The sequence below is a fragment of the Leptodactylus fuscus genome, unplaced genomic scaffold, assembly GCF_031893055.1.
Source record: "Leptodactylus fuscus isolate aLepFus1 unplaced genomic scaffold, aLepFus1.hap2 HAP2_SCAFFOLD_102, whole genome shotgun sequence".
NCBI lineage: Eukaryota > Metazoa > Chordata > Amphibia > Anura > Leptodactylidae > Leptodactylus > Leptodactylus fuscus.
Window position 1 is genome coordinate 44533 of NW_027439836.1, and position 27899 is coordinate 72431.

General features: G+C 41.3%; 1 protein-coding gene across 2 annotated transcripts in view; it reads left to right on the top strand.

The window, feature by feature from the left end:
• Positions 1-6839: 6839 nt before the first annotated feature.
• Positions 6840-27899, top strand: part of RTKN (rhotekin) — a 61107-nt gene continuing 40047 nt past the window's right edge. For both annotated transcript variants that reach the window (XM_075261270.1, XM_075261275.1), the window contains exon 1: positions 6840-7011. In XM_075261270.1, the coding sequence (XP_075117371.1) occupies positions 6901-7011 (111 nt within the window). In that variant the 5' untranslated portion in view covers positions 6840-6900. The remainder of the gene's footprint in view (positions 7012-27899) is intronic.

Sequence of the window (27899 nt, forward strand, 5' to 3'; positions counted from 1 at the left end):
TCCCATTGAAGTGAATGGGAAGTGTTCAGCAGCCCTGCTGTAACGCCGGCGTGTACGGCTCTCATACACGCCCGGCGTTACTCAGTGTGCATGCACCCTTGCAGTGTAACATCACACAAGTAATACAGACACTCTTACAGTGTAATAACACATGTAATACAGACACTCTTGCAGTGTAACATCACACAAGTAATACAGACACTCTTACAGTGTAATAACACATGTAATACAGACACTCTTGCAGTGTAACATCACACATGTAATACAGACACTCTTGCAGTGTAATATCACACATGTAATACAGACACTCTTGCAGTGTGATATCACACATGTAATACAGACACTCTTTCAGTGAGATATCACACATGTAATACAGACACTCTTGCAGTGTGATATCACACATGTAATACACTCTTGCAGTGTGATATCACACATGTAATACAGACACTCTTGCAGTGTGATATCACACATGTAATACAGACACTCTTGCAGTGTGATATCACACATGTAATACAGACACTCTTACAGTGTGATATCACACATGTAATACAGACACTCTTGCAGTGTGATATCACACATGTAATACAGACACTCTTGCAGTGTGATATCACACATGTAATACAGACACTCTTGGGGTGCATGCACACTGAGTAAGGCCGGGCGTGTATGAGAGCCGTACACGCCGGCATTACAGCAGACTGCCGAACACTTCCCATTCACTTCAATGGGAGCGCTCGTAACAGCGACGTTTACGAGCGCTCCCATTGAAGTGAATGGGAAGTGTTCAGCAGCCCTGCTGTAACGCCGGCGTGTACGGCTCTCATACACGCCCGGCGTTACTCAGTGTGCATGCACCCTTGCAGTGTAACATCACACAAGTAATACAGACACTCTTACAGTGTAATAACACATGTAATACAGACACTCTTGCAGTGTAACATCACACAAGTAATACAGACACTCTTACAGTGTAATAACACATGTAATACAGACACTCTTGCAGTGTAACATCACACATGTAATACAGACACTCTTGCAGTGTAATATCACACATGTAATACAGACACTCTTGCAGTGTGATATCACACATGTAATACAGACACTCTTGCAGTGTAATATCACACATGTAATACAGACACTCTTGCAGTGTAATATCACACATGTAATACAGACACTCTTGCAGTGTGATATCACACATGTAATACAGACACTCTTTCAGTGAGATATCACACATGTAATACAGACACTCTTGCAGTGTGATATCACACATGTAATACACTCTTGCAGTGTGATATCACACATGTAATACAGACACTCTTGCAGTGTGATATCACACATGTAATACAGACACTCTTGCAGTGTGATATCACACATGTAATACAGACACTCTTACAGTGTGATATCACACATGTAATACAGACACTCTTGCAGTGTGATATCACACATGTAATACAGACACTCTTGCAGTGTGATATCACACATGTAATACAGACACTCTTGCAGTGTGATATCACACATGTAATACAGACACTCTTGCAGTGTGATATCACACATGTAATACAGACACTCTTGCAGTGTAATATCACACATGTAATACAGACACTCTTGCAGTGTGATATCACACATGTAATACAGACACTCTTGCAGTGTAATATCACACATGTAATACAGACACTCTTGCAGTGTGATATCACACATGTAATACAGACACTCCTGCAGTGTAATATCACACATGTAATACAGACATTCTTGCAGTGTAATATCACACATGTAATACAGACACTCTTACAGTGTGATATCACACATGTAATACAGACACTCTTGCAGTGTGATATCACACATGTAATACAGACACTCCTGCAGTGTAATATCACACATGTAATACAGACACTCTTGCAGTGTGATATCACACATGTAATACAGACACTCCTGCAGTGTAATATCACACATGTAATACAGACATTCTTGCAGTGTAATATCACACATGTAATACAGACACTCTTACAGTGTAATAACACACATGTAATACAGACACTCTTGCAGTGTAATATCACACATGTAATACAGACACTCTTGCAGTGTGATATCACACATGTAATACAGACACTCTTGCAGTGTGATATCACACATGTAATACAGACACTCCTGCAGTGTAATATCACACATGTAATACAGACACTCTTGCAGTGTGATATCACACATGTAATACAGACACTCCTGCAGTGTAATATCACACATGTAATACAGACATTCTTGCAGTGTAATATCACACATGTAATACAGACACTCTTACAGTGTAATAACACACATGTAATACAGACACTCTTGCAGTGTGATATCATACATGTAATACAGACACTCTTACAGTGTAATAACACATGTAATACAGACACTCTTGCAGTGTAATAACACACATGTAATACAGACACTCTTTCAGTGTAATATCACACATGTAATACAGACACTCTTACAGTGTAATAACACATGTAATACAGACACTCTTGCAGTGTAATAACACACATGTAATACAGACACTCTTGCAGTGTAATATCACACATGTAATACAGACACTCTTGCAGTGTGATATCACACATGTAATTCAGACACTCTTGGGGTGCATGCACACTGAGTAAGGCCGGGCGTGTATGAGAGCCGTACACGCCGGCATTACAGCAGACTGCCGAACACTTCCCATTCACTTCAATGGGAGCGCTCGTAACAGCGACGTTTACGAGCGCTCCCATTGAAGTGAATGGGAAGTGTTCAGCAGCCCTGCTGTAACGCCGGCGTGTACGGCTCTCATACACGCCCGGCGTTACTCAGTGTGCATGCACCCTTGCAGTGTAACATCACACAAGTAATACAGACACTCTTACAGTGTAATAACACATGTAATACAGACACTCTTGCAGTGTAACATCACACAAGTAATACAGACACTCTTACAGTGTAATAACACATGTAATACAGACACTCTTGCAGTGTAACATCACACATGTAATACAGACACTCTTGCAGTGTAATATCACACATGTAATACAGACACTCTTGCAGTGTGATATCACACATGTAATACAGACACTCTTGCAGTGTAATATCACACATGTAATACAGACACTCTTGCAGTGTAATATCACACATGTAATACAGACACTCTTGCAGTGTGATATCACACATGTAATACAGACACTCTTTCAGTGAGATATCACACATGTAATACAGACACTCTTGCAGTGTGATATCACACATGTAATACACTCTTGCAGTGTGATATCACACATGTAATACAGACACTCTTGCAGTGTGATATCACACATGTAATACAGACACTCTTGCAGTGTGATATCACACATGTAATACAGACACTCTTACAGTGTGATATCACACATGTAATACAGACACTCTTGCAGTGTGATATCACACATGTAATACAGACACTCTTGCAGTGTGATATCACACATGTAATACAGACACTCTTGCAGTGTGATATCACACATGTAATACAGACACTCTTGCAGTGTGATATCACACATGTAATACAGACACTCTTGCAGTGTAATATCACACATGTAATACAGACACTCTTGCAGTGTGATATCACACATGTAATACAGACACTCTTGCAGTGTAATATCACACATGTAATACAGACACTCTTGCAGTGTGATATCACACATGTAATACAGACACTCTTGCAGTGTAATATCACACATGTAATACAGACACTCTTGCAGTGTGATATCACACATGTAATACAGACACTCCTGCAGTGTAATATCACACATGTAATACAGACATTCTTGCAGTGTAATATCACACATGTAATACAGACACTCTTGCAGTGTAATATCACACATGTAATACAGACACTCTTACAGTGTGATATCACACATGTAATACAGACACTCTTACAGTGTGATATCACACATGTAATACAGACACTCTTGCAGTGTGATATCACACATGTAATACAGACACTCTTGCAGTGTAATATCACACATGTAATACAGACACTCTTGCAGTGTGATATCACACATGTAATACAGACACTCCTGCAGTGTAATATCACACATGTAATACAGACATTCTTGCAGTGTAATATCACACATGTAATACAGACACTCTTACAGTGTGATATCACACATGTAATACAGACACTCTTGCAGTGTGATATCACACATGTAATACAGACACTCCTGCAGTGTAATATCACACATGTAATACAGACACTCTTGCAGTGTGATATCACACATGTAATACAGACACTCCTGCAGTGTAATATCACACATGTAATACAGACATTCTTGCAGTGTAATATCACACATGTAATACAGACACTCTTACAGTGTAATAACACACATGTAATACAGACACTCTTGCAGTGTAATATCACACATGTAATACAGACACTCTTGCAGTGTGATATCACACATGTAATACAGACACTCTTGCAGTGTGATATCACACATGTAATACAGACACTCCTGCAGTGTGATATCACACATGTAATACAGACACTCTTGCAGTGTGATATCACACATGTAATACAGACACTCCTGCAGTGTAATATCACACATGTAATACAGACATTCTTGCAGTGTAATATCACACATGTAATACAGACACTCTTACAGTGTAATAACACACATGTAATACAGACACTCTTGCAGTGTGATATCATACATGTAATACAGACACTCTTACAGTGTAATAACACATGTAATACAGACACTCTTGCAGTGTAATAACACACATGTAATACAGACACTCTTTCAGTGTAATATCACACATGTAATACAGACACTCTTACAGTGTAATAACACATGTAATACAGACACTCTTGCAGTGTAATAACACACATGTAATACAGACACTCTTGCAGTGTAATATCACACATGTAATACAGACACTCTTGCAGTGTGATATCACACATGTAATTCAGACACTCTTGGGGTGCATGCACACTGAGTAAGGCCGGGCGTGTATGAGAGCCGTACACGCCGGCATTACAGCAGACTGCCGAACACTTCCCATTCACTTCAATGGGAGCGCTCGTAACAGCGACGTTTACGAGCGCTCCCATTGAAGTGAATGGGAAGTGTTCAGCAGCCCTGCTGTAACGCCGGCGTGTACGGCTCTCATACACGCCCGGCGTTACTCAGTGTGCATGCACCCTTGCAGTGTAACATCACACAAGTAATACAGACACTCTTACAGTGTAATAACACATGTAATACAGACACTCTTGCAGTGTAACATCACACAAGTAATACAGACACTCTTACAGTGTAATAACACATGTAATACAGACACTCTTGCAGTGTAACATCACACATGTAATACAGACACTCTTGCAGTGTAATATCACACATGTAATACAGACACTCTTGCAGTGTAATATCACACATGTAATACAGACACTCTTGCAGTGTGATATCACACATGTAATACAGACACTCTTTCAGTGAGATATCACACATGTAATACAGACACTCTTGCAGTGTGATATCACACATGTAATACACTCTTGCAGTGTGATATCACACATGTAATACAGACACTCTTGCAGTGTGATATCACACATGTAATACAGACACTCTTGCAGTGTGATATCACACATGTAATACAGACACTCTTACAGTGTGATATCACACATGTAATACAGACACTCTTGCAGTGTGATATCACACATGTAATACAGACACTCTTGCAGTGTGATATCACACATGTAATACAGACACTCTTGCAGTGTGATATCACACATGTAATACAGACACTCTTGCAGTGTGATATCACACATGTAATACAGACACTCTTGCAGTGTAATATCACACATGTAATACAGACACTCTTGCAGTGTGATATCACACATGTAATACAGACACTCTTGCAGTGTAATATCACACATGTAATACAGACACTCTTGCAGTGTGATATCACACATGTAATACAGACACTCTTGCAGTGTAATATCACACATGTAATACAGACACTCTTGCAGTGTGATATCACACATGTAATACAGACACTCCTGCAGTGTAATATCACACATGTAATACAGACATTCTTGCAGTGTAATATCACACATGTAATACAGACACTCTTGCAGTGTAATATCACACATGTAATACAGACACTCTTACAGTGTGATATCACACATGTAATACAGACACTCTTACAGTGTGATATCACACATGTAATACAGACACTCTTGCAGTGTGATATCACACATGTAATACAGACACTCTTGCAGTGTAATATCACACATGTAATACAGACACTCTTGCAGTGTGATATCACACATGTAATACAGACACTCCTGCAGTGTAATATCACACATGTAATACAGACATTCTTGCAGTGTAATATCACACATGTAATACAGACACTCTTGCAGTGTAATATCACACATGTAATACAGACACTCTTACAGTGTGATATCACACATGTAATACAGACACTCTTACAGTGTGATATCACACATGTAATACAGACACTCTTGCAGTGTGATATCACACATGTAATACAGACACTCTTACAGTGTGATATCACACATGTAATACAGACATTCTTGCAGTGTAATCTCACACATGTAGCATGCATACATTCCTTCATAGCAGTGAATAGTGACAGATATCAGGAGAGGACACATATCACAGGCTGTATCTTGCCTTCTGGCTGGCAGTGCTGTGTGTGGGTGGTTGTGCAGGCTCCCCATCCCTTTCTGGAGGAGGGCCTGGCAGGTACGAGGTGAGTGTGTGGGAGGAGTAGTCCCTGGCTGAGGGGCGGAGGCTGACCGTCTCTGCTCCGCACTCAATAATCCCCTCTGGAATTCCCAGGAGTCTCCTCTAGAAGTTTGGATCCTGATCGTCCCTCTTTCTAGGTCGCTCCAGTCCCATCATGTTTTGTCGTAACCACCGCAGTCGAGTCACCGTGGCGCGATGTTCTGCACTGGAGATGGAAATCCGGAGAGGGCGGTTTCGGAGGAGCATGTTGGTGGACACCCCACAGGTAAGTGAAGGTCCCTCTGGTGTGATGGCCGGGGCCGGGACCCGAATAATCAGAGCGATTAGTGATGTGACTGCCGGGGGCCAGGACCCCAGTGATCGGAGCAATCTGTGCTGTGACTGCCGGGGGCCAGGACCCCAGTGATCGGAGCAATCTGTGCTGTGACTGCCGGGGGCCAGGACCCCAGTGATCGGAGCAATCAGTGCTGTGACTGCCGGGGGCCAGGACCCCAGTGATCGGAGCAATCTGTGCTGTGACTGCCGGGGGCCAGGACCCCAGTGATCGGAGCAATCTGTGCTGTGACTGCCAGGGGCCAGGACCCCAGTGATCGGAGCAATCTGTGCTGTGACTGCCGGGGGCCAGGACCTCAGTGATCGGAGCAATCTGTGCTGTGACTGCCGGGGGCCAGGACCCCAGTGATCGGAGCAATCTGTGCTGTGACTGCCGGGGGCCAGGACCCCAGTGATCGGAGCAATCTGTGCTGTGACTGCCGGGGGCCAGGACCCCAGTGATCGGAGCAATCTGTGCTGTGACTGCCAGGGGCCAGGACCCCAGTGATCGGAGCAATCAGTGCTGTGACTGCCGGGGGCCAGGACCCCAGTGATCGGAGCAATCTGTGCTGTGACTGCCGGGGGCCAGGACCCCAGTGATCGGAGCAATCAGTGAGGAAGAGGCGGAATACGGCTTTATAACAATATAATATACAGGGACATTAACCCCTTACACCATTACAGAGCCTGCCATTAACCCTTACACTGCAGGGGCCATCACCCGAGCGATTACAACTATGGGGGGGGGGGGTGCAGGGACTCTATCAGAGTATAGCACAAGGGGACATTAACTCTTACACTGCAGGGTGTCAGGATCCTACCCAGCATCTTGTGGGGAAGAAACATCCCAGGGTCTCTGCAAGAAGCGGCGCCCCCTCCCCCGGGGTCCGAGATTCTCCACAGTCACATTACATGGAGTGTACAATGACTTTCACATGACTCACAGTGTATGACGTCAGGCAGCAGGGGGTGACACGGGATAGGATTAGATACAGCTCAGTATACAGTATCACACAGGATAGGATTAGATACACGGCTCAGTATACAGTATCACACAGGATAGGATTAGATACACAGCTCAGTATACAGTATCACACAGGATAGGATTAGATACAGCTCAGTATACAGTATCACACAGGATAGGATTAGATACACAGCTCAGTATACAGTATCACACAGGATAGGATTAGATACACGGCTCAGTATACAGTATCACACAGGATAGGATTAGATACAGCTCAGTATACAGTATCACACAGGATAGGATTAGATACACAGCTCAGTATACAGTATCACACAGGATAGGATTAGATACAGCTCAGTATACAGTATCACACAGGGTAGGATTAGATACACAGCTCAGTATACAGTATCACACAGGATAGGATTAGATACACAGCTCAGTATACAGTATCACACAGGATAGGATTAGATACAGCTCAGTATACAGTATCACACAGGATAGGATTAGATACACAGCTCAGTATACAGTATCACACAGGATAGGATTAGATACACCGCTCAGTATACAGTATCACACAGGATAGGATTAGATACACAGCTCAGTATACAGTATCACACAGGAGAGGATTAGATACACAGCTCAGTATACAGTATCACACAGGATAGGATTAGATACACAGCTCAGTATACAGTATCACACAGGATAGGATTAGATACAGCTCAGTATACAGTATCACACAGGGTAGGATTAGATACACGGCTCAGTATACAGTATCACACAGGATAGGATAAGATACACGGCTCAGTATACAGTATCACACAGGATAGGATTAGATACACAGCTCAGTATACAGTATCACACAGGATAGGATTAGATACACAGCTCAGTATACAGTATCACTCAGGATAGGATTAGATACACGGCTCAGTATACAGTATCACACAGGATAGAATTAGATACACGGCTCAGTATACAGTATCACACAGGATAGGATTAGATACACGGCTCAGTATACAGTATCACACAGGATAGGATTAGATACACAGCTCAGTATACAGTATCACACAGGATAGGATTAGATACAGCTCAGTATACAGTATCACACAGGATAGGATTAGATACACGGCTCAGTATACAGTATCACACAGGATAGGATTAGATACAGCTCAGTATACAGTATCACACAGGATAGGATTAGATACACAGCTCAGTATACAGTATTACACAGGATAGGATTAGATACACGGCTCAGTATACAGTATCACACAGGATAGGATTAGATACACGGCTCAGTATACAGTATCACACAGGATAGGATTAGATACAGCTCAGTATACAGTATCACACAGGATAGGATTAGATACAGCTCAGTATACAGTATCACACAGGATAGGATTAGATACACGGCTCAGTATACAGTATCACACAGGATAGGATTAGATACAGCTCAGTATACAGTATCACACAGGATAGGATTAGATACACAGCGCAGTATACAGTATCACACAGGATAGGATTAGATACACAGCGCAGTATACAGTATCACACAGGATAGGATTAGATACACAGCTCAGTATACAGTATCACACAGGATAGGATTAGATACACGGCTCAGTATACAGTATCACACAGGATAGGATTAGATACAGCTCAGTATACAGTATCACACAGGATAGGATTAGATACACAGCTCAGTATACAGTATCACACAGGATAGGATTAGATACACGGCTCAGTATACAGTATCACACAGGATAGGATTAGATACAGCTCAGTATACAGTATCACACAGGATAGGATTAGATACACAGCTCAGTATACAGTATCACACAGGATAGGATTAGATACAGCTCAGTATACAGTATCACACAGGATAGGATTAGATACACGGCTCAGTATACAGTATCACACAGGATAGGATTAGATACACAGCTCAGTATACAGTATCACACAGGATAGGATTAGATACAGCTCAGTATACAGTATCACACAGGATAGGATTAGATACACGGCTCAGTATACAGTATCACACAGGATAGGATTAGATACACAGCTCAGTATACAGTATCACACAGGATAGGATTAGATACAGCTCAGTATACAGTATCACACAGGATAGGCTTAGATACACGGCTCAGTATACAGTATCACACAGGATAGGATTAGATACACGGCTCAGTATACAGTATCACACAGGATAGGATTAGATACACGGCTCAGTATACAGTATCACACAGGATAGGATTAGATACACAGCTCAGTATACAGTATCACACAGGATAGGATTAGATACACAGCTCAGTATACAGTATCACACAGGATAGGATTAGATACACGGCTCAGTATACAGTATCACACAGGATAGGATTAGATACAGCTCAGTATACAGTATCACACAGGATAGGATTAGATACACAGCTCAGTATACAGTATCACACAGGATAGGATTAGATACACAGCTCAGTATACAGTATCACACAGGATAGGATTAGCTACACAGCTCAGTATACAGTATCACACAGGATAGGATTAGATACACGGCTCAGTATACAGTATCACACAGGATAGGATTAGATACACGGCTCAGTATACAGTATCACACAGGATAGGATTAGATACAGCTCAGTATACAGTATCACACAGGATAGGATTAGATACAGCTCAGTATACAGTATCACACAGGATAGGATTAGATACAGCTCAGTATACAGTATCACACAGGATAGGATTAGATACACAGCTCAGTATACAGTATCACACAGGATAGGATTAGATACACAGCTCAGTATACAGTATCACACAGGATAGGATTAGATACACAGCTCAGTATACAGTATCACACAGGATAGGATTAGATACACAGCTCAGTATACAGTATCACACGGGATAGGATTAGATACACATCTCAGTATACAGTATCACACAGGGATAGGATTAGATACACAGCTCAGTATACAGTATCACACGGGATAGGATTAGATACACATCTCAGTATACAGTATCACACAGGATAGGATTAGATACAGCTCAGTATACAGTATCACACAGGATAGGATTAGATACAGCTCAGTATACAGTATCACACAGGATAGGATTAGATACACAGCTCAGTATACAGTATCACACAGGATAGGATTAGATACAGCTCAGTATACAGTATCACACAGGATAGGATTAGATACACAGCTCAGTATACAGTATCACACAGGATAGGATTAGATACACGGCTCAGTATACAGTATCACACAGGATAGGATAAGATACACGGCTCAGTATACAGTATCACACAGGATAGGATAAGATACACGGCTCAGTATACAGTATCACACAGGATAGGATTAGATACACGGCTCAGTATACAGTATCACACAGGATAGGATTAGATACACAGCTCAGTATACAGTATCACTCAGGATAGGATTAGATACACGGCTCAGTATACAGTATCACACAGGATAGGATTAGATACAGCTCAGTATACAGTATCACACAGGATAGGATTAGATACACGGCTCAGTATACAGTATCACACAGGATAGGATTAGATACACGGCTCAGTATACAGTATCACACAGGATAGGATTAGATACAGCTCAGTATACAGTATCACACAGGATAGGATTAGATACACGGCTCAGTATACAGTATCACACAGGATAGGATTAGATACACAGCTCAGTATACAGTATCACACAGGATAGGATTAGATACACGGCTCAGTATACAGTATCACACAGGATAGGATTAGATACAGCTCAGTATACAGTATCACACAGGATAGGATTAGATACACAGCGCAGTATACAGTATCACACAGGATAGGATTAGATACACAGCGCAGTATACAGTATCACACAGGATAGGATTAGATACACAGCTCAGTATACAGTATCACACAGAATAGGATTAGATACACGGCTCAGTATACAGTATCACACAGGATAGGATTAGATACACAGCTCAGTATACAGTATCACACAGGATAGGATTAGATACACAGCTCAGTATACAGTATCACACAGGATAGGATTAGATACACGGCTCAGTATACAGTATCACACAGGATAGGATTAGATACAGCTCAGTATACAGTATCACACAGGAGAGGATTAGATACACAGCTCAGTATACAGTATCACACAGGATAGGATTAGATACACGGCTCAGTATACAGTATCACACAGGATAGGATTAGATACAGCTCAGTATACAGTATCACACAGGATAGGATTAGATACACAGCTCAGTATACAGTATCACACAGGATAGGATTAGATACACAGCTCAGTATACAGTATCACACAGGATAGGATTAGATACACAGCTCAGTATACAGTATCACACAGGATAGGATTAGATACACAGCTCAGTATACAGTATCACACAGGATAGGATTAGATACACGGCTCAGTATACAGTATCACACAGGACAGGATTAGATACAGCTCAGTATACAGTATCACACAGGATAGGATTAGATACACAGCTCAGTATACAGTATCACACAGGATAGGATTAGATACAGCTCAGTATACAGTATCACACAGGATAGGATTAGATACACAGCTCAGTATACAGTATCACACAGGATAGGATTAGATACACGGCTCAGTATACAGTATCACACAGGATAGGATTAGATACACAGCTCAGTATACATTATCACACAGGATAGGATTAGATACACAGCTCAGTATACAGTATCACACAGGATAGGATTAGATACACAGCTCAGTATACAGTATCACACAGGATAGGATTAGATACACGGTTCAGTATACAGTATCACACAGGACAGGATTAGATACAGCTCAGTATACAGTATCACACAGGATAGGATTAGATACACGGCTCAGTATACAGTATCACACAGGATAGGATTAGATACATGGCTCAGTATACAGTATCACACAGGATAGAATTAGATACACGGCTCAGTATACAGTATCACACAGGATAGGATTAGATACAGCTCAGTATACAGTATCACACAGGATAGGATTAGATACACAGCTCAGTATACAGTATCACACAGGATAGGATTAGATACACAGCTCAGTATACAGTATCACACAGGATAGGATTAGATACAGCTCAGTATACAGTATCACACAGGATAGGATTAGATACAGCTCAGTATACAGTATCACACAGGATAGGATTAGATACACAGCTCAGTATACAGTATCACACAGGATAGGATTAGATACACAGCTCAGTATACAGTATCACACAGGATAGGATTAGATACACAGCTCAGTATACAGTATCACACAGGATAGGATTAGATACACAGCTCAGTATACAGTATCACACAGGATAGGATTAGATACACATCTCAGTATACAGTATCACACGGGATAGGATTAGATACACAGCTCAGTATACAGTATCACACGGGATAGGATTAGATACACATCTCAGTATACAGTATCACACAGGATAGGATTAGATACAGCTCAGTATACAGTATCACACAGGATAGGATTAGATACAGCTCAGTATACAGTATCACACAGGATAGGATTAGATACACAGCTCAGTATACAGTATCACACAGGATAGGATTAGATACACAGCTCAGTATACAGTATCACACAGGATAGGATTAGATACAGCTCAGTATACAGTATCACACAGGATAGGATTAGATACACAGCTCAGTATACAGTATCACACAGGATAGGATTAGATACACAGCTCAGTATACAGTATCACACAGGATAGGATTAGATACACAGCTCAGTATACAGTATCACACAGGATAGGAATAGATACACAGCTCAGTATACAGTATCACACGGGATAGGATTAGATACACAGCTCAGTATACAGTATCACACGGGATAGGTTAGATACATAGCTCAGTATACAGTATCACACGGGATAGGATTAGATACACAGCTCAGTATACAGTATCACACAGGATAGGATTAGATACACAGCTCAGTATACAGTATCACACAGGATAGGATTAGATACACAGCTCAGTATACAGTATCACACAGGACAGGATTAGATACACAGCTCAGTATACAGTATCACACAGGATAGGATTAGATACACAGCTCAGTATACAGTATCACACAGGACAGGATTAGATACAGCTCAGTATACAGTATCACACAGGATAGGATTAGATACAGCTCAGTATACAGTATCACACAGGATAGGATTAGATACAGCTCAGTATACAGTATCACACAGGATAGGATTAGATACACAGCTGCTCCTATTATCCCATATTACCCCTCCTATTATCCCATATTACCCCTCCTATTATCCCATATTACCCCTCCTATTATTACATATTACCCCTCCTATTATTACATATTACCCCTCCTATTATCCCATATTACCCCTCCTATTATCCCATATTACCCATCCTATTATCCCATATTACCCCTCCTATTATTACATATTACCCCTCCTATTATTACATATTACCCCTCCTATTATTACGTATTACCCCTCCTATTATTACATATTACCCCTCATATTATCCCATATTACCCCTCCTATTATTACATATTACCCCTCCTATTATTACATATTACCCCTCCTATTATTACATATTACCCCTCCTATTATTACATATTATTCCTCCTATTATTACATATTACCCCTCCTATTATTACATATTACCCCTCCTATTATTACACATTACCCCTCCTATTATCCCATATTACCCCTCCTATTATCCCATATTACCCCTCCTATTATCCCATATTACCCCTCCTATTATCCCATATTACCCCTCCTATTATCCCATATTACCCCTCCTATTATCCCATATTACCCCTCCTATTATTACATATTACCCCTCCTATTATTACATATTACCCCTCCTATTATTACATATTACCCCTCCTATTATTACATATTACCCCTCCTATTATCCCATATTAACCATCCTATTATCCCATATTACCCATCCTATTATCCCATATTACCCCTCCTATTATCCCATATTACCCCTCCTATTATCCCATATTACCCCTCCTATTATTACATATTACCCCTCCTATTATTACATATTACCCCTCCTATTATCCCATATTACCCCTCCTATTATTACATATTACCCCTCCTATTATTACATATTACCCCTCCTATTATTACATATTACCCCTCCTATTATCCCATATTACCCCTCCTATTATCCCATATTACCCCTCCTATTATCCCATATTACCCCTCCTATTATTACATATTACCCCTCCTATTATTACATATTATTCCTCCTATTATTACATATTACCCCTCCTATTATTACATATTACCCCTCCTATTATCCCATGTTACCCCTCCTATTATCCCATATTACCCATCCTATTATCCCATATTACCCCTCCTATTATCCCATATTACCCCTCCTATTATCCCATATTACCCCTCCTATTATCCCATATTACCCCTCCTATTATTACATATTACCCCTCCTATTATCCCATATTACCCCTCCTATTATTACATATTACCCCTCCTATTATTACATATTACCTCTATTATTACTAGAGATGAGCGAACAGTGTTCTATCGAACACATGTTCGATCGGATATCAGGGTGTTCGCCATGTTCGAATCGAATCGAACACCACGTGGTAAAGTGCGCCAAAATTCGATTCCCCTCCCACCTTCCCTGGCGCCTTTTTTGCACCAATAACAGCGCAGGGGAGGTGGGACAGGAACTACGACACCGGGGGCATTGAAAAAAATTGGAAAAAGTCATTGGCTGCCGAAATCAGGTGACCTCCATTTTAGACGAATAGTGGATTTCAAATCCGGGTCATATGAGAATGTGAACTTTGTGACTATGAGACAGGGATAGCTGTACAGGCAGGGATAGCTAGGGATAACCTTTATTTAGGGGGGAATGTTATTAAAAATAACTTTTTGGGGCTCTATCGGGTGTGTAATTGTGATTTTTGTGAGATAAACTTTTTCCCATAGGGATGCATTGGCCAGCGCTGATTGGCCGAATTCCGTACTCTGGCCAATCAGTGCTGGCCAATGCATTCTATTAGCTTGATGAAGCAGAGTGTGCACAAGGGTTCAAGCGCACCCTCGGCTCTGATGTAGCAGAGCCGAGGCTGCACAAGGGTTCAAGCGCACCCTCGGCTCTGATGTAGGAGAGCCGAGGGTGCACTTGAACCCTTGTGCACCCTCAGCTCTGCTACATCAGAGCCGAGGGTGCGCTTGAACCCTTGTGCACACTCTGCTTCATCAAGCTAATAGAATGCATTGGCCAGCGCTGATTGGCCAGAGTACGGAACTCGACCAATCAGCGCTGGCTCTGCTGGAGGAGGCGGAGTCTAAGATCGCTCCACACCAGTCTCCATTCAGGTCCGACCTTAGACTCCGCCTCCTCCGGCAGAGCCAGCGCTGATTGGCCGAAGGCTGGCCAATGCATTCCTATGCGAATGCAGAGACTTAGCAGTGCTGAGTCAGTTTTGCTCAACTACACATCTGATGCACACTCGGCACTGCTACATCAGATGTAGCAATCTGATGTAGCAGAGCCGAGGGTGCACTAGAACCCCTGTGCAAACTCAGTTCACGCTAATAGAATGCATTGGCCAGCGCTGATTGGCCAGAGTACGGAATTCGGCCAATCAGCGCTGGCCAATGCATTCTATTAGCCCGATGAAGTAGAGCTGAATGTGTGTGCTAAGCACACACATTCAGCACTGCTTCATCACGCCAATACAATGCATTAGCCAGTGCTGATTGGCCAGAGTACGGAATTCGGCCAATCAGCGCTGGCTCTGCTGGAGGAGGCGGAGTCTAAGATCGCTCCACACCAGTCTCCATTCAGGTCCGACCTTAGACTCCGCCTCCTCCAGCAGAGCCAGCGCTGATTGGCCGAATTCCGTACTCTGGCCAATCAGCACTGGCTAATGCATTGTATTGGCTTGATGAAGCAGTGCTGAATGTGTGTGCTTAGCACACACATTCAGCTCTACTTCATCGGGCTAATAGAATGCATTGGCCAATCAGCGCTGGCCAATGCATTCTATTAGCGTGAACTGAGTTTGCACAGGGGTTCTAGTGCACCCTCGGCTCTGCTACATCAGATTGCTACATCTGATGTAGCAGTGCCGAGTGTGCATCAGATGTGTAGTTGAGCAAAACTGACTCAGCACTGCTAAGTCTGCATTCGCATAGGAATGCATTGGCCAGCCTTCGGCCAATCAGCGCTGGCTCTGCCGGAGGAGGCGGAGTCTAAGGTCGGACCTGAATGGAGACTGGTGTGGAGCTATCTTAGACTCCGCCTCCTCCAGCAGAGCCAGCGCTGATTGGTCGAGTTCCGTACTCTGGCCAATCAGCACTGGCCAATGCATTTCTATGGGGAAAAGTTAGCTTGCGAAAATCGCAAACTGACAGGGATTTCCATGAAATAAAGTGACTTTTATGCCCCCAGACATGCTTCCCCTGCTGTCCCAGTGTCATTCCAGGGTGTTGGTATCATTTCCTGGGGTGTCATAGTGGACTTGGTGACCCTCCAGACACGAATTTGGGTTTCCCCCTTAACGAGTTTATGTTCCCCATAGACTATAATGGGGTTCGAAACCCATTCGAACACTCGAACAGTGAGCGGCTGTTCGAATCGAATTTCGAACCTCGAACATTTTAGTGTTCGCTCATCTCTAATTATTACATATTACCCCTCCTATTATTACATATTACCCCTCCTATTATTACATATTACCCCTCCTATTATTACATATTACCCCTCCTATTATTACATATTACCCCTCCTATTATCACATATTACCCATCCTATTATCCCATATTACCCCTCCTATTATCCCATATTACCCCTCCTATTATTACATATTACCCCTCCTATTATTACATATTACCCCTCCTATTATTACATATTACCCCTCCTATTATCCCATATTACCCATCCTATTATCCCATATTACCCATCCTATTATCCCATATTACCCCTCCTATTATCCCATATTACCCCTCCTATTATTACATATTACCCCTCCTATTATTACATATTACCTCTCCTATTATCCCATGTTACCCCTCCTATTATCCCATATAACCCCTCCTATTATTACATATTACCCCTCCTATTATTACATATTACCCCTCCTATTATTACATATTACCCCTCCTATTATTACATATTACCCCTCCTATTATTACATATTACCCCTCCTATTAATACATATTACCTCTCCTATTATTACATATTACCGCTCCTATTATTACATATTACCCCTCCTATTATCCCATATTACCCCTCCTATTATCCCATATTACCCCTCCTATTATCCCATATTACCCCTCCTATTATCCCATATTACCCCTCCTATTATTACATATTACCCCCCCTATTATTACATATTACCCCTCCTATTATCCCATATTACCCCTCCTATTATCCCATATTACCCCTCCTATTATCCCATATAACCCCCTCCTATTATTACATATTATCCCTCCTATTATTACATATTACCCCTCCTATTATTACATATTACCCCTCCTATTATCCCATATTATCCCTCCTATTATTACATATTACCCCTCCTATTATTACATATTACCCCTCCTATTATTACACATTACCCCTCCTATTATTACATATCACCCCTCTTATTATGACATATTACCCCTCCTATTATTACATATTACCCCTCCTATTATTACATATTACCTCTCCTATTATCACATATTACCTCTCCTATTATTACATATTACCTCTCCTATTATTACATATTACCTCTCCTATTATCACATATTACCTCTCCTATTATTACATATTACCCCTCCTATTATTACATATTACCTCTCCTATTATTACATATTACCTCTCCTATTATCACATATTACCCCTCCTATTATCACATATTACCCCTCCTATTATTACATATTACCCCTATTATTATCCCATATTACCTCTTCTATTATTACATATTTCCCCTCCAATTATTACATATTACCCCTCCTATTATTACATACTAGCTGGTACCCGCGACTTGGTCTGCGGTGATTGTAGCAGTGGGTATATACAGGCGGGGGTAAGGTTTCCGTACTGTGTATAAGGTATGGGATATGAAATGTAACTTTGTATCTTGTTGTTGCTGTAATTCAGAGAATCCGTGAGACTTTTGTGTTGCAGTTACTTTGTATTTGCGCTGCTATATATACGGTGTTGGTATATACTGTACATAGTGACTTTGGGACAGAAGTATTTGAAGTTAACCCTTTCCCGCCGATGGCATTTTTTGATTTTCGTTTTTGACTCCCCTCCTTCTAAACCCCATAACTTTTTTATTTCTCCGCTCCCAGAGCCATAGGAGGTCTTAATTTTTCCTGGGACAAATTTTTCTTCATGATGCCGCCATTATTTATTCTATATAATGTACTGGGAAGCAGGGAAAAAATTCAGAATGGGGTGGATTTCAAGAAAAAATGCATTTCTGCGACTTTCTTACGGGCTTTGGTTTTACGGCGTTCACTGTGCAACCAAAATGACATGTCCCCTGTATTCTGTGTTTCGTTACGATTCCGGGGAGACCAAATTTATATGGTTTTAGTTACATTTTGACCCCTTAAAAAAAAAATCCAAAACTGTGTTTAAAACTTTTTTTTTGAAAAGTCGCCATATTCCGACAGCCGTAACTTTTTTATACGTGCGTGTACGGGGATGTATAGGGGCGTCTTTTTTTGCGGGGTCGGGTGTACTTTGTAGTTCTACCATTTTCGGGAAATGTTATTGCTTTGATCACTTTTTATTCAAATTTGTATCAGAATCAAAACAGTGAAAAAACAGCGGTTTGGCACTTTTGACCATTTTTCCCGCTACGGCGTTTACCGAACAGGAAAAATATTTGTATAGCTTTGTAGAGCGGGCGATTTCGGACGCGGGGATACCTAACATGTATGTGTTTCACAGTTTTTAAGTACTTTTATATGTGTTCTAGAGAAAAGGGGGTGATTTGAATTTTTAATCCTTTTTAATTTTTTTTTATATTTTTTTTACTTTTTTTAAAAAAAAAAAAAAAATTTTTGCATTTTTTAGACCGCCTAGGGGTATTGACATGGGTGGGCGGTGTCGCGGATTGTCAGAGCGGTGGGGGTCGGCAAACATGGCTGCTCCGGAGCGTTAAAGAGAACCTCCTGGAGTATCGTTAAGGTGAGGGGCAAAGTGGTAAAGTCTATGTATATGAGATTGTGTGGGGTTAGGGGCGAGGCTGAAGAGGGCAATATGAATTTTGTGGCTTGCTATGGTCCAAAGTGTGTGAGATTGCAGAGATGGTGGTGTGAGTTTGGGTTTTGTGGGGGTCCTGGCACAAACGTATGTGCGCTATTGTGACGAAAAGTAGCCTATTGTTTAATCGAGTGTAATGACTATGTTTGTGGAAAATTTCAGCCGAATCGATCGAGCGTTTTTTCCGTGATTGAGGAACAAACATCCGAACATGCAAACACACAAACCCACAAACTTTCACATTTATAATATTAATAGGATTACCTCTCCTATTATTGCATATTACCCCTCCTATTATTACATATTACCCCTCCTATTATTACATATTACCCCTCCTATTATTACATATTACCCCTCCTATTATTACATATTACCCCTCCTATTATCACATATTACCCCTCCTATTATCCCATATTACCTCTCCTATTATTACATATTACCCCTCCTATTATTACATATTACCCCTCCTATTATCACATATTACCCCTCCTATTATTACATATTACCCCTCCTATTATTGCATATTACCTCTTCTATTATCCCATATTACCCCTCCTATTATTGCATATTACCCCTCCTATTATTACATATTACCCCTCCTATTATTACATATTACCCCTCCTATTATTACATATCACCCCTCCTATTATTACATATTACCCCTCCTATTATTACATATTACCCCTCCTATTATTACATATTACCCCTCCTATTATCACATATTACCCCTCCTATTATCCCATATTACCCCTCCTAATATCCCATATAACCCCTCCTATTACATATTACCCCTCCTATTATCCCATATTACCCCTCCTATTATTGCATATTACCCCTCCTATTATTACATATTACCCCTCCTATTATTACATATTACCCCTCCTATTATTACATATCACCCCTCCTATTATTACATATTACCCCTCCTATTATTACATATCACCCCTCCTATTATTACATATTAACCATCCTATTATTACATATTACCCCTCCTATTATCCCATATTACCCCTCCTATTATTATATATTACCCCTCCTATTATTACATATTACCCCTCCTATTATTACATATTACCCCTCCTATTATTACATATTACCCCTCCTATTATTACATATTACCCCTCCTATTATTACATATTACCCCTCCTATTATTGCATATTACCTCTCCTATTATTGCATATTACCCCTCCTATTATTACATATTACCCCTCCTATTATTACATATTACCCCTCCTATTATTACATATTACCCCTCCTATTATTACATATTACCCCTCCTATTATCACATATTACCCCTCCTATTATCCCATATTACCTCTCCTATTATTACATATTACCCCTCCTATTATTACATATTACCCCTCCTATTATCACATATTACCCCTCCTATTATTACATATTACCCCTCCTATTATTGCATATTACCTCTTCTATTATCCCATATTACCCCTCCTATTATTGCATATTACCCCTCCTATTATTACATATTACCCCTCCTATTATCCCATATTACCCCTCCTATTATCCCATATTACCCCTCCTATTATCCCATATTACCCCTCCTATTATTACATATTACCCCCCCTATTATTACATATTACCCCTCCTATTATCCCATATTACCCCTCCTATTATCCCATATTACCCCTCCTATTATCCCATATAACCCCCTCCTATTATTACATATTATCCCTCCTATTATTACATATTACCCCTCCTATTATTACATATTACCCCTCCTATTATCCCATATTATCCCTCCTATTATTACATATTACCCCTCCTATTATTACATATTACCCCTCCTATTATTACACATTACCCCTCCTATTATTACATATCACCCCTCTTATTATGACATATTACCCCTCCTATTATTACATATTACCCCTCCTATTATTACATATTACCTCTCCTATTATCACATATTACCTCTCCTATTATTACATATTACCTCTCCTATTATTACATATTACCTCTCCTATTATCACATATTACCTCTCCTATTATTACATATTACCCCTCCTATTATTACATATTACCTCTCCTATTATTACATATTACCTCTCCTATTATCACATATTACCCCTCCTATTATCACATATTACCCCTCCTATTATTACATATTACCCCTATTATTATCCCATATTACCTCTTCTATTATTACATATTTCCCCTCCAATTATTACATATTACCCCTCCTATTATTACATACTAGCTGGTACCTGCGACTTGGTCTGCGGTGATTGTAGCAGTGGGTATATACAGGCGGGGGTAAGGTTTCCGTACTGTGTATAAGGGATGGGATATGAAATGTAACTTTGTATCTTGTTGTTGCTGTAATTCAGAGAATCCGTGAGACTTTTGTGTTGCAGTTACTTTGTATTTGCGCTGCTATATATACGGTGTTGGTATATACTGTACATAGTGACTTTGGGACAGAAGTATTTGAAGTTAACCCTTTCCCGCCGATGGCATTTTTTGATTTTCGTTTTTGACTCCCCTCCTTCTAAACCCCATAACTTTTTTATTTCTCCGCTCCCAGAGCCATAGGAGGTCTTAATTTTTCCTGGGACAAATTTTTCTTCATGATGCCGCCATTATTTATTCTATATAATGTACTGGGAAGCAGGGAAAAAATTCAGAATGGGGTGGATTTCAAGAAAAAATGCATTTCTGCGACTTTCTTACGGGCTTTGGTTTTACGGCGTTCACTGTGCAACCAAAATGACATGTCCCCTGTATTCTGTGTTTCGTTACGATTCCGGGGAGACCAAATTTATATGGTTTTAGTTACATTTTGACCCCTTAAAAAAAAAATCCAAAACTGTGTTTAAAACTTTTTTTTTGAAAAGTCGCCATATTCCGACAGCCGTAACTTTTTTATACGTGCGTGTACGGGGATGTATAGGGCGTCTTTTTTTGCGGGGTCGGGTGTACTTTGTAGTTCTACCATTTTCGGGAAATGTTATTGCTTTGATCACTTTTTATTCAAATTTGTATCAGAATCAAAACAGTGAAAAAACAGCGGTTTGGCACTTTTGACCATTTTTCCCGCTACGGCGTTTACCGAACAGGAAAAATATTTGTATAGCTTTGTAGAGCGGGCGATTTCGGACGCGGGGATACCTAACATGTATGTGTTTCACAGTTTTTAAGTACTTTTATATGTGTTCTAGAGAAAAGGGGGTGATTTGAATTTTTAATCCTTTTTAATTTTTTTTTATATTTTTTTTACTTTTTTTTAAAAAAAAAAAAAATTTTTGCATTTTTTAGACCGCCTAGGGGTATTGACATGGGTGGGCGGTGTCGCGGATTGTCAGAGCGGTGGGGGTCGGCAAACATGGCTGCTCCGGAGCGTTAAAGAGAACCTCCTGGAGTATCGTTAAGGTGAGGGGCAAAGTGGTAAAGTCTATGTATATGAGATTGTGTGGGGTTAGGGGCGAGGCTGAAGAGGGCAATATGAATTTTGTGGCTTGCTATGGTCCAAAGTGTGTGAGATTGCAGAGATGGTGGTGTGAGTTTGGGTTTTGTGGGGGTCCTGGCACAAACGTATGTGCGCTATTGTGACGAAAAGTAGCCTATTGTTTAATCGAGTGTAATGACTATGTTTGTGGAAAATTTCAGCCGAATCGATCGAGCGTTTTTTCCGTGATTGAGGAACAAACATCCGAACATGCAAACACACAAACCCACAAACTTTCACATTTATAATATTAATAGGATTACCTCTCCTATTATTGCATATTACCCCTCCTATTATTACATATTACCCCTCCTATTATTACATATTACCCCTCCTATTATTACATATTACCCCTCCTATTATTACATATTACCCCTCCTATTATCACATATTACCCCTCCTATTATCCCATATTACCTCTCCTATTATTACATATTACCCCTCCTATTATTACATATTACCCCTCCTATTATCACATATTACCCCTCCTATTATTACATATTACCCCTCCTATTATTGCATATTACCTCTTCTATTATCCCATATTACCCCTCCTATTATTGCATATTACCCCTCCTATTATTACATATTACCCCTCCTATTATTACATATTACCCCTCCTATTATTACATATCACCCCTCCTATTATTACATATTACCCCTCCTATTATTACATATTACCCCTCCTATTATTACATATTACCCCTCCTATTATCACATATTACCCCTCCTATTATCCCATATTACCCCTCCTAATATCCCATATAACCCCTCCTATTACATATTACCCCTCCTATTATCCCATATTACCCCTCCTATTATTGCATATTACCCCTCCTATTATTACATATTACCCCTCCTATTATTACATATTACCCCTCCTATTATTACATATCACCCCTCCTATTATTACATATTACCCCTCCTATTATTACATATCACCCCTCCTATTATTACATATTAACCATCCTATTATTACATATTACCCCTCCTATTATCCCATATTACCCCTCCTATTATTATATATTACCCCTCCTATTATTACATATTACCCCTCCTATTATTACATATTACCCCTCCTATTATTACATATTACCCCTCCTATTATTGCATATTACCCCTCCTATTATTACATATTACCCCTCCTATTATTACATATTACCCCTCCTATTATTACATATCACCCCTCCTATTATTACATATTACCCCTCCTATTATTACATATCACCCCTCCTATTATTACATATTAACCATCCTATTATTACATATTACCCCTCCTATTATCCCATATTACCCCTCCTATTATTACATATTACCTCTCCTATTATTACATATCACTGTCAGGATACGGAGTCGCCGTGGTCTCCTTGCTGCGCGGCGTCTCCTTGGGAGACGTGTTAGGAGTTCTATTGGGTGTGCTTAGGTCATTAAGGGTTAATCTTTTCCTTGCCTTCAGTCTCCATGCCATTAGCCATCAGGTGTGTTCTCTGCTGCTATTTAAACCCCACCCAGGCATGGATCCTTGCCAGCCATTCACTTGTGTTTCCTGGTCCCCTGCTCAGTCTGATTCCCTGTCTGTTAATATTCGGTTTGTTTTCTTGGTTAATCTGCCCGGCTTGTATTTTTGACTATCCCTTGTCTTTTGATTCGGTACCTTTATTATATCTCCTGGCTCGACCTCTTGCTCGTCTGACCTCGCCTTCTCTTCTGTGTCTTGCTGGGACTTGTGGTCCTCCCTGGTTCCATGCTGTTTTAGTCTTTTGTTTTGCATTGCAGTTACACTGTGCTTTCTGTTTAGGTGTGACCCCGTGACTCCAGTCCCTAGGACTTTCAGGGCCTCCTCTTCCCTTATCCTAGCCGCCAGATAGAAGGTTAGGAGCCGTGGTAGGCGCACTTCAATTAGGAAGTGCATTGGTCTGCCTCATCTCAGATATTACAGCATAGTTATAGCTGCAGGACCTGCGACCCCTTTTGTCATTAGTTGCACAGTGTTGCTTTCCCAGCTGTGTCACTTTGCACTGCCTGCCCCTGACTCCAATCCTTACATAATGGCTGGCCCTTACCCTAGGCAGGCCGCCCGGCGGTTTAGTATGGATGCCGAGCACTCCGTAACTGACCGCCTGGACGAACTGTCAAGACAGGTGCAGGGCATGGCTGGGTTAATTAACTAAGTCTCGCAGCGTCTGGAGGCTTTGCCTGATCCAGCATCAGCCGCTGCAGGTTCTTCTATTCAAACGCCAGTTTTTCCCACATTGAATACCCGTCAGGATCCTAAAATGCTCTTGCCTGACCGTTTTGACGGTAAACCAGACAGATTCCGAACATTTCGGGAATCTTGCCATTTATTTTTTCGTTTTAATTTCCTTTCTTCTGAAGCAGAGCAGGTGGCGCTGGTGGTGTCCCTTCTACGAGGGTCACCACAAGACTAGGCCTTGGCTCTACCTGCTGGAGCTCCTGAATGGAATTCGTTAAATAAGTTTTTTCAAACATTAGGTCAGATTTATGATGACCCTAATAGAGTTGCCTTGGCCGAGTCCCATCTGTTGTCTATTCAGCAGGGAGTTAGAACTGCCGAAGATTATTGTACGGAGTTTCGTCAGTGGAGCTCGCAGTCAGGGTGGACAGACAGACCTTTGTTAACCCTTTTTAGACAAGGCTTATCTGATTCTGTAAAAGATGCTCTAGTAAGTCATCCAGTCCCTGAAAATCTAGGAGACTTTATGTCCTTGGCTATTTCTATTGATAGGAGGCTTAGGGAAAGGCGTAGAGAGAAATGAAGCAAACCTGGGTCCTCAGCTAAATTGTTGGCCTGGTTGTTTATCCGCCACATTTTACGTCTGCATGGTATTCCTTCTAATGTGGTGTCGGACAGGGGCGTACAGTTTGTGTCCAGGTTTTGGAAAGCCTTTTGTAACAGGTTGGAAGTCTCTCTTTCTTTCTCCTCAGCCTTCCACCCAGAGACTAACGGTCAAACAGAGAGATTGAATCAATCTTTAGAACAGTATTTGAGGTGCTTGGTGTCTGATTGCCAAGATAAATGGAGGGAATATTTGCCCATGGCTGAGTTTGCACTAAATAATCATGTCACCTCCTCGACTCGGTCGTCTCCTTTCCACATTAACTATGGTTTTCAGCCCAGATTCTCCTCAGGAACAGGCAATGAATTCGCCTTTTCCTCAGTAGAGGACGTTGCTAAATCTCTCTGTACTGTATGGGCTGAAAGCCTGGCATCGCTGAGAAAAGCCCAGGCTAATCAAGTCAATTTCACCAACAGAAAGCGCCGCCCTGGACCTGACTTTGTGGTGGGTGACAAGGTCTGGTTATCCACTAAAAATCTCCAACTTCGTGTTCCATCTTCTAAGTTTGCCCCGCGTTTTATTGGTCCATATCCCATCTCTGAAATAATCAACCTTGTGTCATTCAAATTACCACTTCCTAGGTCCCTCCATATTCACCCAGTTTTTCATAAGTCCCTACTCAAAAAGTATGTTCCGGCAATGGTCACTCGTTCCCCACCCGAGCCAGTGATCGTTCAGGGGGAACTAGAGTATGAGGTGGAACGGGTCATTGATTCACGCAGAGTGCGGAATTCCCTTCAGTTCCTCATACATTGGAAGGGGTATGGACCAGAGGAGCGTGTTTGGGTGGCAGCCAGAGACCTTCACGCTCCTAGATTGGTGGAGAAGTTTTTCCGTTCTTACCCTACTAAGCCAGGGGGTCCTCTTGAGGGTCCGGAGGCCCCTCCTCAAAGGGGGGGTACTGTCAGGATACGGAGTCGCCGCGGTCTCCTTGCTGCGCGGCGTCTCCCTGGGAGACGTGTTAGGAGTTCTATTGGGTGTGCTTAGGTCATTAAGGGTTAATCTTTTCCTTGCCTTCAGTCTCCATGTCATTAGCCATCAGGTGTGTTCTCTGCTGCTATTTAATCCCCACCCAGGCATGGATCCTTGCCAGCCATTCACTTTGTGTTTCCTGGTCCCCTGCTCAGTCTGATTCCCTGTCTGTTTGTATTCCATATGTTTCTTGGTTTATTTACCCGGCTTGTATTTTTGGCTATCCCTTGTCTTTTGATTTGGTATCTTTATTATATCTCCTGGCTCGACCTCTTGCTCATCTGACCTCGCCTTCTCTTCTGTGTCTTGCTGGGACTTGTGGTCCTCCCTGGTTCCATGCT